The sequence below is a fragment of the Mya arenaria genome, chromosome 14 (assembly GCF_026914265.1).
Source record: "Mya arenaria isolate MELC-2E11 chromosome 14, ASM2691426v1".
In the NCBI taxonomy this organism is placed as follows: Eukaryota; Metazoa; Mollusca; class Bivalvia; order Myida; family Myidae; genus Mya; species Mya arenaria.
Genome location: NC_069135.1, coordinates 46,674,843 through 46,693,919, shown reverse-complemented (window position 1 = coordinate 46,693,919; position 19,077 = coordinate 46,674,843). Strand labels below are relative to the sequence as shown.

Genomic DNA, 19,077 nt, shown 5'->3' with positions numbered 1-19,077 from the left:
TACCATCGCATAGCTCTTCTGCCCTTTGGCCAATAGAGCTAGAAACTACCTGAATGGAGACCTATTACTTATAATTTATGCCGTACACTTGACCAATAAGTCACTTGGATTTTCCACCATGATAATGGCCCCATACAAATAAGCTTGACATAAATAATTTTATTGCTGAAAGTATGATATTTTTTTAAGCTTGGAACAACTTTTTAATAATGCAGCCTCTTTTGTGTATATAAACAAGTTTTTTTTCCAAAGATTTTAACTAGTGACAGATCTTGTTACACCTGATGACCCATATCTGAGAATTTATCAATTTTCACAAGCTGTGGTCTAAAATTGTGGCCTTTAGAGTGTTAACCAACCAATTGTTGATGTATGTCTTGATCATGTCAGAGATTTCAATTGCATGATCGAATGGATGTTAATACTTTGCACATATTCCCTGTTTTGAAGCCCAAATGGCTAATCTGTCACAAGTAATAGTATAATCCATGTGAAGAAGAAAAATGTTTTCCATTTAACATGAGCTATAATTCCATACAACAAACATAAAATTAAAATAGTTACAGCCATTTAAAAATTTGAATCAAGCGGATATTTGCTTGCCACAGTACCTTATATGATGTCAGTTTACACACTACAAGCTACAAGCAACTTACCATGAGTTAACCCTGCCAATTGTTTCCCAGGGAAGATGGCCCTTGAATGACAAACAACAGACTGTCCATTGCACTGCGTAGGTTTCGTTCTCATCAAATCAGATATCAAACACCTTCAAATTCAAAATGCACACATCAATAACCCAAATGTATATCATGCTAACTTCTGAAGTGAAAATATTTTAATTTCAAGAATTCTAAAACATAATATGACATTTACCATTAGTTGTGTTAACTTATTTATATTAAATAAACTCAATTATTTCATAAACCTCCTTTTACTAGCTTTGTAATTTTTAACCTGGAGAATACCAATGTAAGATTGAACACATATGACTTTGCCACTATCATAAACATACAAAATGGTTCTATGGTTAATGAACTTGCTGGCACCTGCCATACTTTGTGACTTACATTGTCTGTTCCCCTAGAATCAAGCTGTCACTCAACTCACTTTTTCCCCAGGAAAGTTACCAGAACCCTCACTCCCTAGACATTATAATTCTTCCTTTAGTACACATCAATAAGCTAGACTCTCATATCCTCTATCAAAATTACCAACTCGATATTATTTCAATTAGGGAAAGTTTCCTTTATTGTTCCCAGTACTAGTAAAATGAGCAATTATTATTTATTTTTATATAAAAAGACAAATAATTAAGCTTACCAATGTCTGTAACTATGGCACCAGACATTTCAAATCACTACTGGCAATGTAAATCAGATCATCATCAAAAAACATCATTATATAATTATAATTATTGCCAAAAAAATCAAAGTATCAAAAATTTCATACGTTGATGATGAAAATCTGGGAGTTTAAAGCCATAATTCTGGACAACTAAATGGCAGTGAAACATATCTTGGGTATTACACAAACTTTCAAGCAAAGATAAAATCCACATAATAATAATGATACTTCAAAATAGGCAAATTAAACTAGAGCTGTCACAGAAGTGATGGATACCCCCAAATGCCACCTGGACTGAGGAATGGCAAACTATTTCTTTGAAAAGAGGCCATAAATCTGAGGCTATCGGAATACTGCATTTCCATTTATCATGCTAAACCACAGAATGTGGTTTAATTAAAATCCATTGAGTAATTTAGAAGTTATGCTGCTGACAAGAAAAAAGTAACAAAGGGCCATAAATGCGTACTTAGCTGAAATAGAGTTATGGTTATTGTACACTACACTTTCAACAATTGTGCTTTACCATTGTATAAAGTTTAAATAAAATCCATTCAGTAGATTTCAAGTCAAAATCCGGACATGAAAAAGTTACGAAGGGAAATTATTCTGCAGTTAGCTGTAATAGAGTTATTGTTCTTGCACAGTATACTTCCTCTAATTGTGCTTTACTACAGCATGAAGTTAAATAAAATTCCATCCAGTAGTTTTTAAAAGGAAAAGTGACAAAGAGCAATAACTCTGTAATAAGGAAGAATATATTTATGGTGCTTGCACACTGCACTTCCTTCATTATCTCATAATATCATTAGGCAAATAGCTCTTTTTAGGCAAAAATTCAGTCTTTATTAGTGAGGTACCATCTTAATGTTTATCCTTGAATGGATCCCCTGAGGAAGTTCTTTTCTGAAGTAAATGAAGAAATCATACATGAGTTGCAAGTATGATGACAAGATCCTCCAGATCTCATTGTTTTGTCATCTACATGTACATGTACCTGCACTAGTCAGAATTGTAAACAGGGTCAGAAATTCTGTTTCCATACTGTGTGACTCACTGGCCCGTGCAGAAATTTATCCTGGTTCTTCCAAAATCCTGGGAATTTCCTGAGAATCTCATGATTCCTGGAGCAGGTATCCTGGTATTCCAGGCACACCAGAATTTTTTAGTTACCCAGAGACAAGGACCAGGACCATTCCAAGATACTCCAGGACATTTCTTTTAGCAAATAAGATAACCAGGAATTTATAAGTCAACACCAGGAATTTTACATTCAAACTATCCTGTAAGTCAGGAATTTAGTTTAATTCTCAAAAATTCAGCAACAAAACAAAATTCCTTGTTTATCCTGGTAGCTAGGAAACATTCAAAAGTAAAATTTCTGTTTTTCCTGCATCTAGGCATAATTCAAAAAGAAGGTTTTGTTCAGAATAAGTTAATCTTCATTCTAATAATACAATTAATATTAATATATAACTAATAACTAATTTAGTATACTGTCAAAATCATTCCAAACTATAATATATATATTTATAAAATTTATTACATGTAACTGTTTTTTATTGTATTATTCCTAAATAAAATCATGATATATTTTGTTCTTTCATACCTTTATGGCAATTAACATCTATATTTAAATGAACAGAAAGTATACTGCTAAAAGGTGTATTATTGCTGGTGTTCAAGAATTTATTCATTCTTCAAGAGTCCAGGTGTTTCACATCCTGGGCTTATCAGCCCATTGAAAGGTCAGGCAGAAAGCTTCTGGCAGAGATTTATCTGAGCCAATCAGCATCAGGTTAATATTCATTTGTGTTGGAAATTCAAATATATGGAGACAAAAGTAAACATGGTGGTTTCTGAGGCTTTTCATATTTTGGATGGATGAACCTTTTTCCTAATCATTTAAAAGGTAAGAACAGTTTCAACATGTAACTTTTATACTATAACACAGTAAAAAGAACATTAATGCAATATGGTTAGTGATTAAGTTTTGTTTTTGCAATTCTTTATCTGACAGCATTTAATCATTCTGTGTTATGCTCTCTTTTACCTCCATTAACACAATGTTGGGATGTTCGAAGCCTCATGACTGTAAAACATTGTGTGTAATTATATGAATATATGCACAGGTGCTATTACATGAAAGTATAAGCTGCATTTAACTTTATAGTCTCTTCTTTATATTAGTTTTACAATTTTACAATTGAGCAATCAATAATTTGTCATTGATGATCATGTGGGTGTTAATGTATGTGCATTATCTTATTATTTTGATACAAAGATGACCAATGTTGTGTCTGTGGTATAAAGATGAGGATCCTGTGACCAAACAAGATTTGATAGGAAAGTTGGAAAGCTAAAGAACATTAATGGCAATCCCTGCTCAACCACATGGTAGGTTGATGAATATCTGTTATTTAATTTAGTTTTTAAACTTTATTTTATTTTTATAAATATGAATGTGAAGCATAAAGTAGAACTATATATATATTAATTATATAATAACATTTACATTCCTGATGTAATTAGCTATAGATCATGGCAATAAGCATATTAGGGCAACACTTTAAGGCAATTGCAAATTGAAAGTTTGTGCATGTAAAATGCAGTTTATCACTACCAAAGTTTGAGCATTAATATCGTTAATATTAAATTCTAGGAACCCATTATTATGTAAATATGTAGTTTAAACCTTTGTTTTAAGTCATTACCTTTCATTTATCTGCATAAATTGAATTGGATATAACACACATGAAATTTAATGTAGAATCTAACAATGACCTTTAACCAATAAAATTGCTCTAACCTGATGTGGGCCTATTTAAAGAAATTAAAAAATATACAAATTTTCATACTTTTTTCAGATGTGGTGCACAAAAGGTTTGGTGTGACGCAAGTGTCATCTAAATTGAGACTGGCTTATGCCTTGAGATCATATGCCAAAGGAACTTACCCAGCGAATAACAAAATGGAAATCATCGTTCATTTGTAAATTGTAAATCAATAAGAAGTGGAATGAAATTAAAGTTGTGGTTTACTTTTAATGAAACTATGGATAAAATATGGCCCAAGAAAAAAACTAACCTCTCAAAAGAAATTACTGGTCCTCAAGAATTTCCCAGGAATTTCCTGGTCCCAAGAAATTCTCAGGAAGTTCCTGGTCTCCAGAAATTCTCAGGAATTTCCTGGTTCCAGGAATTTCCTGAAATCTGGGTTAATTCCTGAGAAATTCCTGGACCCAGGATTTTTTTGAAGAAATTTCAATCCTGGAGTTCCTGGAAAATTCCTGTTCCAATATCGTGCCTGGGTACCAGGAAACCAGGAATTTCCTGGGATTATCTCAGGATTTTTTCTCAGGAAATTCCTAGAATATTCTCAGGAATGTCTTGGTTATTTCTGCACGGGTGTATCCAATGAACGAAATACATGTTGCCTACAAATTCATGGAATTCATATTGAAATAATTCATGCAATCAGGATGATTATCTTACAGAGTATCAGCAAAAATCCTTGAGCAATTCAAACCTAGGAGAGATTTAAATTGTGTAGTACTAACTGTTGGAGCAGTTTCAAACCTAGGAGAGATTTAAATTGTGTAGGACTAACTGTTGGAGCAGTTTCAAACCTAGGAGAGATTTCAATTGTGTAGGACTGACTGTTGGAGCAGTTTCAAACCTAGGAGAGATTTCAATTGTGTAGTACTAACTGTTAGAGCAGTTTCAAACCTAGGAGAGATTTAAATTGTGTAGTATTAACTGTCGGAGCAGTCTCACACCTAGGAGAGATTTAAATTGTGTAGTACTAACTGTTGGAGCAGTTTCAAACCTAGGAGAGATTTAAATTGTGTAGTTCTAACTGTTGGAGCAGTTTCAAACCTAGGAGAAATTTAAATTGTGTAGTTCTAACTGTTGGAGCAGTTTCAAACCTAGGAGAGATTTAAATTGTGTAGTTCTAACTGTTGGAGCAGTTTCAAACCTAGGAGAAATTTAAATTGTGTAGTTCTAACTGTTGGAGCAGTTTCAAACCTAGGAGAAATTTAAATTGTGTAGTTCTAACTGTTGGAGCAGTTTCAAACCTAGGAGAGATTTAAATTGTGTAGTTCTAACTGTTGGAGCAGTTTCAAACCTAGGAGAAATTTAAATTGTGTAGTTCTAACTGTTGGAGCAGTTTCAAACCTAGGAGAAATTTAAATTGTGTAGTTCTAACTGTTGGAGCAGTTTCAAACCTAGGAGAAATTTAAATTGTGTAGTTCTAACTGTTGGAGCAGTTTCAAACCTAGGAAAAATTTAAATTGTGTAGTTCTAACTGTTGGAGCAGTTTCAAACCTAGGAGAGATTTAAATTGTGTAGTACTAACTGTTGGAGCAGTTTCAAACCTAAGAGAAATTAAAATTGTGTAGTACTAACTGTTGGAGCAGTTTCAAACCTAGGAGAGATTTAAATTGTGTAGTACTAACTGTTGGAGCAGTTTCAAACCTAGGAGAGATTTAAATTGTGTAGTACTAACTGTTGGAGCAGTTTCAAACCTAAGAGAAATTAAAATTGTGTAGTACTAACTGTTGGAGCAGTCTCACACCTAGGAGAGATTTTAACTGTGCAGTACCAACTGTTGAAAATCAACCATAGGCATGAGCCACTCTTAGGAGTTTTGATGAAATGGCTCTTAAATGATTATAATATAATATCTTCACTGTTTTGACCACTTCACATAGGCATACATAGTAATAGTCTAGTACAAGACTAAACTTTTTTTATCTCCTTTAACACATTTTATACCCACATCTACCATTCTTTTTCCCTTATATTGTCGACTCCAACACTAGAAGTGCTATTCACTGATGGTGAGAATCCATTCCTGTATTCTGCCACTGTTCATCACATTGAAAGTGACAACAGGTCCCTAAAGAGCAAACTGGGGCAAAAAACCATCAGCTCCACGTTCAGTCTTATTATCTAACATGATTACGTACAGGCTGGGTGTCGCCATGGTGATTCTGAAATATCTGGATAAACAAGCCTTTTGTTTTTTCATAATTGTATCCGTCAAGATGTATTGTGTTGTAACAATTGTCACGACGTACTTGTATTTATGACAATATACTACCAAAACTCTTCAAGAACACATTGCCCTTCACCGCGTTTTGACCATTTTGAAATTACTTCATGCAGAATATGTACACAATAGAAGTTCATCAGCGCAATTGTGATGGCATTGTGAAGCATGATTAAAAGACACTCTAATGGTCAATGTGTGACAATGTCAAAGATAAGAATCATTTATGTATTATAATTATCAAGGCTCATCAATATCATAATGCCTACATTCACTGACTGTCAATCTGAAGCATTGGATTACACATGTATCAAGTTCCTTCAATTGTTCAAGACAACATGCAGACAGTATTCTGACCAAATTTCACTATTGGATAAAAATCATTGTATATATGACATGGAATAAAAACTTAAACCAGAATTGTAAATGACATCTGCACGCCCACAGTTTTCCCCTATACTATAACCTGAAATGTTTTGCTGAAAAAAGCGGCTAAAAAGGTTTTATCAGTGCAATAAAAACATTTTACATGAGACAATACAGTCATGAGAGATTTTCATTGTAATAGCCACATATGTACAGTTATTATAATTTACTGCTTTGTTTGGACATCAGGGACTAACTATACAAATAAATATTGGGCTATTCCATGGCAGTTGCTATCAAGCAGGAGGACTGACTACCCAGTACTCACCATGCTGTGTTCCAGAAGCAGGCTGACTACCTTCTTGTAGTCTGTTAACGTACCACACTGGCGCTGAAATGTACAAATTCATTTATAAAAATTAATTAAAATACCAAAAATCATATTTAATTTCACTTATAAGCATAGAACAAGAGGGCCAAAATGGCCCTATTTACTCACCTGATTAAAACTTTAATGGTGCACGAGACATTTCTATAAATAAACAAAGGCAATGACTCTCGTAAACTGGCATATAAAAACATGAAAAATGTTAATTTGTTTAAAAAGTCCTAAGGGCCACTACTCTTTCAGTATTAATGTTCGAGTTATATAACTTGTCACAAAAGAGCCCATTATTACTGCGACTAAGATCATGAGATTTGAAGTTGATATCTTCAATGGTTTAAAACAATAAAAGGTCCCTAACTTGTCCAGCAAATATTCTACTAAGCTTGCTTACTATTAAAATTCCTGAACTGGTTGAACAAAATTGTGTATTATATGATGACTCATAAATTATGTTATATAATTATCTAAACTAATTTAGATTCCCATGTAGACTCTTTCATATGTAATTGTTCTAGATCCCCATACACCAAACACACCAACTCTCTCAGACTGACATGCGGACATATATATAGTTAACATAAAAACATAATAAATGTGAACCTTTGAGATGGCATTTGCATCTGTTACTTATACAAATAAATCCTATATTTGCATTTATCTGTCCTAAATAGAAGTTTTTATTCAGCTTTTATTGAAATCAGGTCTAACATTTTATGAAACAAGAGTCCTCGTAAGACAGCGCGCTCGACTACTCCGCTTTGAATTAGAAGTGAATACAATAATGCTGTTATATTACCAAGTTTGGTCTCTTTATGTCAAACCTAACTAAAATTATTCGATACATAAGGTGACATTGATGCTGCCCTCCCACCAGCCCGCCCGAACAATGACGCAAGTCATTCAAATAACTTGATTTCACATCGTCTTGGTATGTGGAACACATGTGGCAAGTTATTTTAAAGTCTGTCTATACAAGGGAAAGTTACAGCCCGGACACGACAACCTATACTCTAGTCTTTATATGCAGCACTCCATTGTGAATAAACACCTAAGTGCGACCCTGACCTTAGAGGTAGGGGCACTGGTCTTGCACGCGACACGTCTTCTTGGTTTGTGGAACACATGTCGAGGGGTGAAAGCGAAAAGGTTCTATCTGCTTCTTTATTTAATGTCACTTAGAACCTTTTCGCTTTCACCCCTCGATGTGGCAAGTTATTTTAAAATCTGTCCTTACAAGGGAAAGTTACAGCCCCGACACGACAACCTATACTTTATGTGTTTATATGCAGCACTCCATTGTGAATAAACACCTAAGTGTGACCTTGACCTTAGAGGTAGGGGCACGGGTCTTGCAGGCGACACGTCGTCTTGGTATGTCGAAAACATGTGGCAAGTTATTTCAAAATCAGTCCATACAAGGAAAAGTTACAGCCCAGACACGACAAACTATACTCTGTGTCCTTATATGCAGCATTCCATTGTGAATAAACACTAAGTGTGACCTTGAACTTAGAGGAAGTGACATGGGACTTGCACGTGACAACTCATCTTGGTATGTCAAACAAATGTGGCAAGTTATTTTAAAATCTGTCCATACAAGAGAAAGTTACAGCCCGAACACGACAACCTATACTCTGTGTCCTTATTAGCAGCATTCCATTGTGAATAAACACTAAGTGTGACCTTGAACTTAGAGGTAGGGACACGGTTCTTGCACGCGACATGTCGTCTTGGTATGTGGAACACATGTGGCAAGTTATTTTAAAATCTGTCCATACAAGGGAAAGTTACAGCCTGGACACGACAACCTATACTCTATGTCCTTATATGCAGCACTCCATTGTGAATAAACACTAAGTGTGACCTTGACCTTAGAGGTAGGGACACGGGTCTTCCAAGCCACACGTCGTCTTGGAATGTCAAACACATGTGGCAAGTGATTTTAAAATCTGTCTGTACAAATAAAAGTTACAGCCTGGACACGAGTTATTGAGCCGGACACACGGACGGAAGGACAGACGGACGGACGGTGCAATTTTAATATGCCCTCCGGGGGCATAAGAAATCGGCACTGTAAACAAACATCATGGCTTTCTGATTATACAGTCAAGCCTCACTATGTTGACATCGGATAAGTCGACTTTCCCGTTATGTCGACTTTTTTTTTCCGGTCCCGAATTTATTCCTTCTTATTCTATATAAAATAAATCTATTTGTGTCGATTTTTTCATCTCGACTTTTTCGCTATGTCGACCTTGTTTTTCAGTCCCAGTGGTCGAATTTCACACATTTCCTATGTTCTTTATGTCGAACTGTAGATCGAGACGTAGGTGTGAAAATATTCATGACAGTTTGCCAAAATACCGTGCGTGTCAATATAACAGACTGTCATAATTGGGGGATACAAAAATGTAATTGGTAAGTGCGAATAATTAAAGTTGTTTGTTTATATATTTAATTAAAGTGACATTTATTGCTCAAGCTCCTTTTGGTATTGTATAAAACATGAACATTTTATTTATTAGATATCAATCCTGAATGGGAACAAAAAGAATAACTTCAAAATGTCAAATGTTATAAACGAAACACGAATGTGCTATTTTATTAAAGTTGTTGTCATATGTGCTATACGGTTTTCTTACAATGTACAAATGTATGCAATTGTGGTTTTATATGTGTTTTGCGTGATCCATAAATGTAAAAGAAATAAATTTGACACAAACAGAGGCGGTAATCACGTGATACATTGTTTTGGTACCAAGCATTAAAAAATGGCAGCGCCCAGTGAGACGGTATGTATTTTTGTTAAGTTTCTCTCAATAATTAAACAATTAAATTTGGTAACATCGACCATGTTCCAGCGCCCAATTTTCCCCGTTATTTGGTACCTATATTTTGTTAGACAGTTCTGTAGTTTATTTGCAATGCGTGTCAAAAGTTTTCAATCGAGGCGAAATGTGCTTCGGAAATCTTAGAACCAAGCATGAACTGCCATTTATTTTTAAATGTTGTCCTTAATATACGCAATTTCGTTTACAGAGCTATTTAAAAACATTGCATGAACACCTATCGGTATGCCCTAAGTTTTGTTTCCACAGCAACGTACGTATGTTTCCGAAATAATGTTACAATCATTTTTAGAACCAAGTACTTACGAAATATTGTTCGAACCAAGCACTACATAATCTTAAACGTGTTTTGAATTTGTTTTTCAGGCTGATAAACTAGTCGTGAAAATGAATACTACTTCTGCAGCATAGTACTATACAGGTTGTATATCTATTCTTATGTCTATTCTAATATTGTTTTAGTATAAATAAGAATTCTATTGAACAGTCCGGGCATTCGTTATTTTGTATCGAAGTAAAGGTTATTTAAAATTGTATAACCCGATTCTCCGCCCATAGTTACAATAACATGACATGACTAGATTGGGTCCCACCAAAACTACCAGAAAAACTGATTAATTACGGCCAGTTCTGTGTGTTGAATGCCAAGCTCTCCCTCTGCTTCAATGACCTCATACACATGGTGACACGTGGCAACTGTCTCTGTGGCGACCTGCCTCTCACCCAATTCTGTCCAGAACCCCATCAAATCAACCTGTAACAAAACACAGCTGCAATATCAAGGTGACAAATTTCTTGTTTGCTTAATGTTTTGCTTGGATTTGGAACTTTAAAACATACAAATCTACATAATTATAGTACTTCTTTATTCATTTTTCATTTAATTTTCAATATTCTTATCTAACATAAAATGTACAAACAAGAGGCCCTGAATAAATGGTAAAGTGTTAGCATAGGAACGTCTCTGAGCAATTATTTTTAAAATGGACAGTGGTTACTTACAACAAATTAACTTTGTTTGAATTGTAGCCATATAAAGAAAATGCGCACTTGCACCTATCATCAATGTTAACAACAAAACTTGAAAGAATATAAGAAAGGGTTTAAGCCCCATCAGATAATGCGAATTACCAAATTTTTAAGCTGAAGGCCATTTGGATTTGGAAAAGTATTCTAAACAAGTTTCTTATTTAAGTCGCCTGCCCCCTGGTGGCCATGTTTTTTTATGAACCATCATTGCATAAAGGAATTTTATAAAGGATCACCTAAGAAACATTTCTGTGAAATGATTTTTAAATCCTGACAGCAGCTTCTGAGAAAAATATTTTAGAAGTTTTCAGTATACAAGTAGTCATATAGAGAAAACTAGCACCGCACTCTGTCAGCCATGATTTTTTGCAAATCAATATTGATTGAAGGAATTTGATAAAGGGCCCCCTACGAAACATTTCTGGGAAATTATTTTGAAATCTGGTTGCCAGCAGTTTCTGCGAAAAAAAAATAATCAAGTTTTCCGTATACCAGTACTAAAAGTCATTTATAGTGAAAACTTGCCCCACCCTCTGTCGGCCATGTTTTTTTTAAGATCCAACATTGATTGAAAAGCTATGAAAATATTTCTTAGCCTAGGCTAAGACAAAACCACCGCATTTACTGCGGGGCCACCTGAAAGGTAAAAACACAGCGACATTTCCCCGGCTATCCCCGGTACACCCCCCGACCTGGGGGGGCCGTGGTTAAAATTGACTGGTGCATTAATAAACTCAAAGTTTCAAAGTTCTAATTAAACACATACTGTGCATATAGAACATCAACAAAATTGACTATAAAACAAGTGTACATGTATAAACTACACTTTTTATCAAAGATACATTGAATATCACTCAGCAAGACATTTGCTTAGCTTTAACCCTTTACTTCATAGATAGGCAATTTTACTTATCCATAGCTTCAGAGATACGCAGATCAACGTTTTATCGATAGCTTCATAGATACGCAATCCCACGTACTCGTAATGTAGGGGCATTTATTTTCACACCTGATGCTTGTTTATTCGCTATAAATTCATATTCATGACGTATAAACATCAATAAATACAATGCACTAAAAAAACCCACTATGTTACTATTTTAAGAATTTCTGAAAATCGCGAAATAAGGTCATTGGTATCAAAGATGCGTTAAACGTTGACTGCGCAGGTGTCGGCATTCCTGTGTCGTTTTCCTCGTGGAAATGTACACAATGTTGCAAGTTATAATTAACTACCAATTATACAACTATATTTTATTGATCACGAGCCACAGGTCATGGTTCAGAATCGTGTCTAAATGTCGGCCATGTTGGATAAACAAAATATCGTCTGGCTTGTATAAACAAAGGCCATAAATCATTATATGGGACATATGTGTCACTTCTGTTTCGCTAATCCAGTCATAACAATGTGCATCTGCTTTTACAAATTGAAAGTAAGAACAAATATGTTATAAAAGAATGACTGTCCCTATTGTTAAACTTTGACATGACCCAATTTAACATTGATCAGCTGTTGAATCACGTGTTTTCGAATAAACAAGAATGCAATTTAGAACTCATTTCTGCCCTTGTTCACTTTGGTTTAAAACAACATTGCTGAATAATGCCAATTATATTTCAGTGATTGTCTGATTGTCTGAAGAATCAGAACATTCTGGCTTCAATTAAAGTAAAGTTGAATAATAACTTTATATGTTCATTGTAGTTTGTATAATTACCGAATGTAATACATACTGTGACTGTGGTTCAACTTTTATTTTTATTTCTTCTGTTTCATATCCTATATACCGTGTTTTTTTGTTTTGAATTCTTTCCATCTCTGTTTCAATTCAGATCGCATTAAATGAATTATAAAATTATGTTGTTTATATAATATTTTGTGTTAAGATTGATAAATAAGTGTAATTAAATTTAATTTTCATTAAATTTGACATATTTTTCTGTTTGTTTATGAATATCATGTGGAAATAATTTACCGCATTTCCCCGCTAATAAGACGACCCCCTAACTTTGCCCATGAAATCCGGTGTTTTCGTCTCGACTCGTTTATAAGAAGGGGTCGATTTTTAAAGCAAATCCAGCACTTGAAATTCTGTGATAATATTCAAGCTAAACAGTCAATTATCAACTAAATTTGTTCATTTGCTTAGGATTATTGATTTTTATTTTCCGATCATATGGTATGTTTGAACCAGCCTAGACACAATTTTGGGAGTTAAGTGGGTTCATACGTATTTGATTGACCTATTTAAATACAAACCATTGCAGTGCATCTTTGATCTTTACACAGCTGTGCTGTGACAAATTGTACTGTTTGATCTGCAGCCAACAAACAGGATACATTCCATTACATGTGTTAATGAGTTAAATTTTCGCAGGTGTTTGTTTAGATTGCAGTTGATGGGACTTAAATTTTGAGAAATTAGAGCTATCACTGAAGGTGATTAATACCCCCGACACCGCATCTCTTTTTTTTGATTTATCATTGTATAAAGTTTTATGAAATTCCATCTAGTAGTTTTCAAGTTACTGTCCGGACAAAAGTTTGACAAAAAAAAACACAGAAAAGGACAATAACTCTGTAATTTGCTAAAATAGTGTAATGATTCATGTACACTGAACTCCATCCATTGTGCTGTACCATTGTATAAAGTTTTATTACATTATCCGGTAGTTTTCAAGTTATGCTCCGGACAAGAAAAAAGTAACAAAGGGCAGTAACTTTGTAATTGGCTGAAATAGAATTGCAGTTCCTGTACACGACACTTCCTCTCATTATGATCTATCACTGTATGAAGATTTTTTAAATTCCATCCAATAGTTTTCAAGTTTTGCTCCGGTCAAGAAAAAGGAACAAAGGGCAGTAACTCTGTAATTGGCTGAAATAGAATTGTGGTTCAAGTACACTACACTCCCTCTCATTATGATCTATCACTGTATGAAGTTTTATTAAATTCCATCCAATAGTTTTCAAGTTATGCTCCGGACAAGAAAAGTAACAAAGGGCAGTAACTCTGTAATTGGCTGAAATAGAATTGCAGTTCCTGTACACTGCACTCCTCTCATTATGATCTATCACTGTATGAAGTTTTATTAAATTCCATCCAATAGTTTTCAAGTTATGCTCTGGACAAGAAAAAGTAACAAAGGGCATTAACTCAGTAATTAGCTGAAATAGAAATGTGGTTCTTGTACACCGCACTCCCTCTCATTATGATCTAATTCCATCCAATAGTTTTTAAGTTATGATTCAGACAAGGTAAATTGCAACGGACCGACCGACGTACCGTCGGACCGACCGACCTACCAACCGACCACAGGGTGACTCCAATATACCCCCTTCAAATGTATCTGCATGAGATATGCAAAGCCTTATAGTAAGGAAAAAGTATGTTTTATTTACGACATCTAGAAAAAAAAATCATTTTTTAAAAATATATTTTGTTCAAAATATTTTTATTTTAAAGGTAGCAAAATATGTCTCCTGTGAAAAACAACGTGTTTGGACCGATAACAAGCGTTATATCGAGTGTTCATGGTAGCGAAACAAAGCAGATGGTCGTCTTAATCCGATGGGTGTGATCGTGTCACTTTTATTGGGGTGTCATCAACAGACAATAAATCAGTCAGTCGAATACCTTATATTGAATATTCCTGATTCAGACTCTATTCTTTATGAATTTCTTATAGACTCGCCTATAAGACAGGCCTACTTTAAGGTTAAAAATCGGGACCAAATTTCCCCGTCTTATAGTCGAGGAAATACGGAAGATAACAAAATAAAATTTATATGACTGGATTGGAAATTTAATTCTCTAAAAACTTTACATTGATGACTTATTGATTTAACCAAAAGAAATACTACGAAAATAGGTTTGTAATACATGAGGGTCAAAATTCCAGTAATAACCAATAATCTCCTATGAAGAAGGGGTACTGATATGAACTGATAAGCCATACACTGGCAGCCTGATATGGCTTGGTTTTACATGAAGTAAAGGGTTAAGGGTACGCCAAAGCAAAAGTGAATGCAGACCACTGAAAAACTGACCAATATTAAATTTGAAAAGAAAAGAGAAGGCCCATTTTACGCATTAAAATACACAAAATTATTTAATTCACGTCAGCCCGCAAAATTACTTTACTGGGGCCAACCAGCAATAAGAAACCCCAAAACGATACTTCAAAATATGAATATTTTTGTATTTTTCTGGAAAAATAGTTTAAATTGATTTTGTAATTTATGTAAAAGTACAGTGGAAACTCACTAAACCGGACAAGTTCCGGACTGGGCAAAATTTCCGGTTTAGTGAGGATTCCAGTTTAGTGAGGATTTGATGTACAGAGTAAGTTTACTCAAAATATTAACTGAGTTAACCTTTAAAGGGAAGTTGAAAACTGGAAAAAAATAAAAACACATAAAGATAACATTATTTTACATCAACAATGGTTCAAGTAACTTGAAATAATGCATAGAATATACATGTACTGGTTGAGTACCTAAATCGGAACAGTACCTAAACATGGAACACCTGTTATAATAGCGATTTTCCGATTGTGATCTGTTTATTTACGATTTTAATCAATATAGACGCTTGCCTTAAATACACGTTCCAAATAACTTGATACTCCGTATTTAAAATGCTGCTATCATTCCAACTTGTTCATGTTCAAATGTCAATACATGGCACGCAGGGGGAATGACTTCATGCTTACCACAATTAGAGCATACTGGCACAGTCTGTATATTTTTACTTCAATCGTCAAATTTTACTGACAAAAAGACAAGCTGGAAATAAAATGAATTATTAGTTTACTTAGACAAAACATGTAGCAATAATTTTTAATGGAAACACAAAAATAAATAACGAATTAAAACTGTTATTTAGGTACTCCAGGGACAAAAATGGCAGTCCTTGACTGTGCGGTTAATAAAGTACTATTCATGCAGATTGAAAGTATTTTGAAAAACACCATTTATATCAACCAATTGGTCTTTAATCCTAGTATGCTGATGGAAAATTTTGTAGCTGTGGTGGAAATCTAACTAAATATATTTTAGAAAAAGTGCCGAAAGTGTTCCGATTTAGGTACTCACCCAGTATACTAGTATTCATTAAAATATCAATTTACATGTGTTTGTAACATTACAGATACAGTTTATATCATTGTTCATGTACATGTATCTTTACACTTCTAGTGTGACACATAATGTTTAGTCAAGGTAATTCTTCTACATTACTTAAAGAAAGTGTCCAGTGTCGTCTGTTTCTGAGCACTACATTTTGCTTTCACAATCTTAGTTTGCGTCATGGCATAATGTCCTGCACCTTATCGAGGTATTAACTATCAACACATGTAGCAAAGTTCTTTATATGTTTGTTTAATGCTTGTTAAGTATGTTTGATAGTTTAATTAACACACCGCTCTAATTTGATTCAATCATAGAAGTCTTTAGATAAAACAACCCTCCAAAATGATAACTTAATAACCGTTTCTAGTTCTTTATTTTCTGCAACAAACAAATAAATGTTTCAATCAATTTTCTTTTCACAAGTTTGATTATCGTTTGATTATCAAGTGATTATCGGGTTAACACAACATCACAGGTGCAATATTTAACGACGCACCGGCTGTCAAAACAAAGTGACACGCGATTCGCGAATTCCTAATACACAAAATCATTTTGACATGTTTGAACAAATATACGTCTGGTTTTGCGAGGTAAAATTACGTTGACAACTAACAAATTTTCTCGATTTTTTGTCCGGTATCCGGAATTTCGAGGTTCCGGTTTTGTAGAGATTATTTTACATTGAAAATAGAAGGGGAAAATCGGGACTCTGAAAAAAGTCCGGTATCCCGAGGATTCCGGTTTTGTGAAGATCCGGTTTATTGAGTTTCCACTGTAGTAGCCTAAAAAGACTATACTATTTTTTGCTTTTACACAGGTGAAATATTTTAGCTTGTTCTTTGTAATGATCTAATCCTTGGCCAAAATTTCAACTTGATATTTTAGAATGATGCAATGCTGACATTTTGGCCAGCAAGGATTGCATCATTAAAATAACTTCCTGCTTTGTTGAGCTCATTGCAAAAAATGAAATAAGTTTATAATAATCACACGAAGTACCAAAGAGTTTCTTTAGTCAACACATGTTTTCAAAGTAAGACATAACAGTTTGAAGGACAGGCTTCAATGGAGTTTTATATAGCAACTCTGCCCAACTTTTCCCTGCCCAACTCTGGTGGATCTACCTAATAATGATTTTCAATTGTAAACCTTTAAATGGTGCTGCATTGCTTCTTATACTCTGAATGTAAATAGTAATTATAGACAGAAATATTTGCCTTCCAAGAGGATGATTTCTTGACAGTATGATGACCACAGACAGCTATGATTTCAGGTTTGCAAGGCAAAATTACACTAAAACCAGCAAACATAGCATTATCTCTATATCCAGATGAAGAAATTAGGCCTTTATTTTCATAAATTGGTTAACAGATCCGCCGCCCAATTATTTCGAAATCTCCAAAAAACAAAAAACAAATTTAAATGTTGAAAAAAGAAAGTCAGACTTTTTTCTGCGCACATAAAATGATGTAAAACCTGTTGCCTGTTCCTTTGCAACATAAGGATGCAGTTTTAATTTTGTTTTTCAAAATGGTGGCCTCAATTGAGCTGAGATATCATACAAACAAACAAAAATCTCATTTTCAACATACCATCTGCATTTAAACAAAAATTTTTTGGTAATAAATGTAAACTGAACAGTAAGCGATGTAATTGCTGCTATTAATTAATGATATTTTGAGCTTTTTTTTTTGGGTTTCTCCACAAACGCCATGAAAAATACATGCATTGTAAAAAATTTAGTAACATACAAGTCTGAATTCCTTTTTTTTTTTTTTAACGCACCACCCCTCCAACATTTTTGCAAAAAAATCCGTTAACCAATTAATAAAAAAAAAAAATGGCCTTACATAGCGTGTCAAGCTCTTTGAGTCTCCAGTCTCCCAAACTTTGCAGGAGACTGACAAACAACAGGCACTGAGGGAAGAATATGCTAGCAGATGTACAGAGCCAAGCCACATCTGATGCCTGCCAACAAGTCTAGCCAGAAACACTTTGGTCATAACATGTGGTTTGTGACATTATTTACTTTCTTATAAATTTCTATGAATAAGCTGAAAGGGAAAAATGTACACTACACGCGGTTCTTGATGAATGTATATGTTGTCCATTGCATTTTTTCCCCAAAAAATTGTGGCAAGTGCTTAGGTTGTATAAAAAGTTGTTTGTTATTACCGAGAGCAAATCGCTTTCCAGATAAAAATATGGTATCAATCATACTACAGAGTTTGCAACTGGAAGTTCCGACAGGGATAACAAGAGCTGTCACAGGGACAGCGCGCTCGACTATTCCGCCGCTTTTCAGTGTAAGGATTGAAAAGTTTTGGCGAAACATGCATGGATCACTGTTAGATTAGATTTCAATGCAATACATGATGTGCTGAGATATTAACATAAATGTATTTACATGAAACATTTTAACCAGAATTTTTTAGTCTAATAATAAAGGGCCATTATTTGCAAAATACAGTTATCTAACTTGGTTATTCAATTACGTTGGGTAGTTGAATACCATTGTATAAAGTCTCAATGCAATACATCATGTAATTGCTGAGTTATTATCCTATGTGTGCCAACATGCAAGACATTAACCAGAATTTAGTCACATAATAAAGGAGCAAAAATTATAGTTATCTTACTTGATTAAAGAAGAAGGTTAAATGGTTGGGAGCATGTGTGTAAAGTTTCAATGCAATACATGATGTATTTGCTGAGGTATTGACTTAAAAGTGGTAACAAGCAAAACCTTAACCAGAATTTCTATGTATAAAAAAGGGGCCATTTTTTTAATATCATGCAAACAAGAGTTATCTAACTTGGTTAATTAAGTAGGTTGGATGGTTGAGTACCATTGTATCAAGTCTCAATGCAATACCTCAAGTATTTGTTGAGATATTAACCTTTGT

At 34.2% G+C, this 19,077-nt stretch overlaps 1 protein-coding gene and 1 long non-coding RNA gene across 9 annotated transcripts in view; one reads left to right on the top strand and one right to left on the bottom strand.

The window, feature by feature from the left end:
* LOC128218102 (general transcription factor 3C polypeptide 1-like) overlaps positions 1-19,077 on the bottom strand; it is a 303,630-nt gene that overhangs the window by 115,273 nt on the left and 169,280 nt on the right. For 7 of the 8 annotated variants that reach the window (XM_052925645.1, XM_052925643.1, XM_052925648.1 and 4 more), the window contains exons 37-38: positions 10,628-10,759; positions 7,097-7,159 (exon numbers count right to left, since the gene is read on the bottom strand). In XM_052925645.1, the coding sequence (XP_052781605.1) occupies positions 7,097-7,159; positions 10,628-10,759 (195 nt within the window). Of the gene's footprint in view, positions 1-665; positions 770-7,096; positions 7,160-10,627; positions 10,760-19,077 lie in introns of those variants that run through there. The other variant, XM_052925651.1, reaches the window with a different exon arrangement.
* Positions 3,036-4,355, top strand: LOC128218104 (uncharacterized). The gene is made up of 3 exons (XR_008258323.1): positions 3,036-3,259; positions 3,632-3,744; positions 4,215-4,355. It is a non-coding gene; the product is annotated as an uncharacterized LOC128218104 (long non-coding RNA).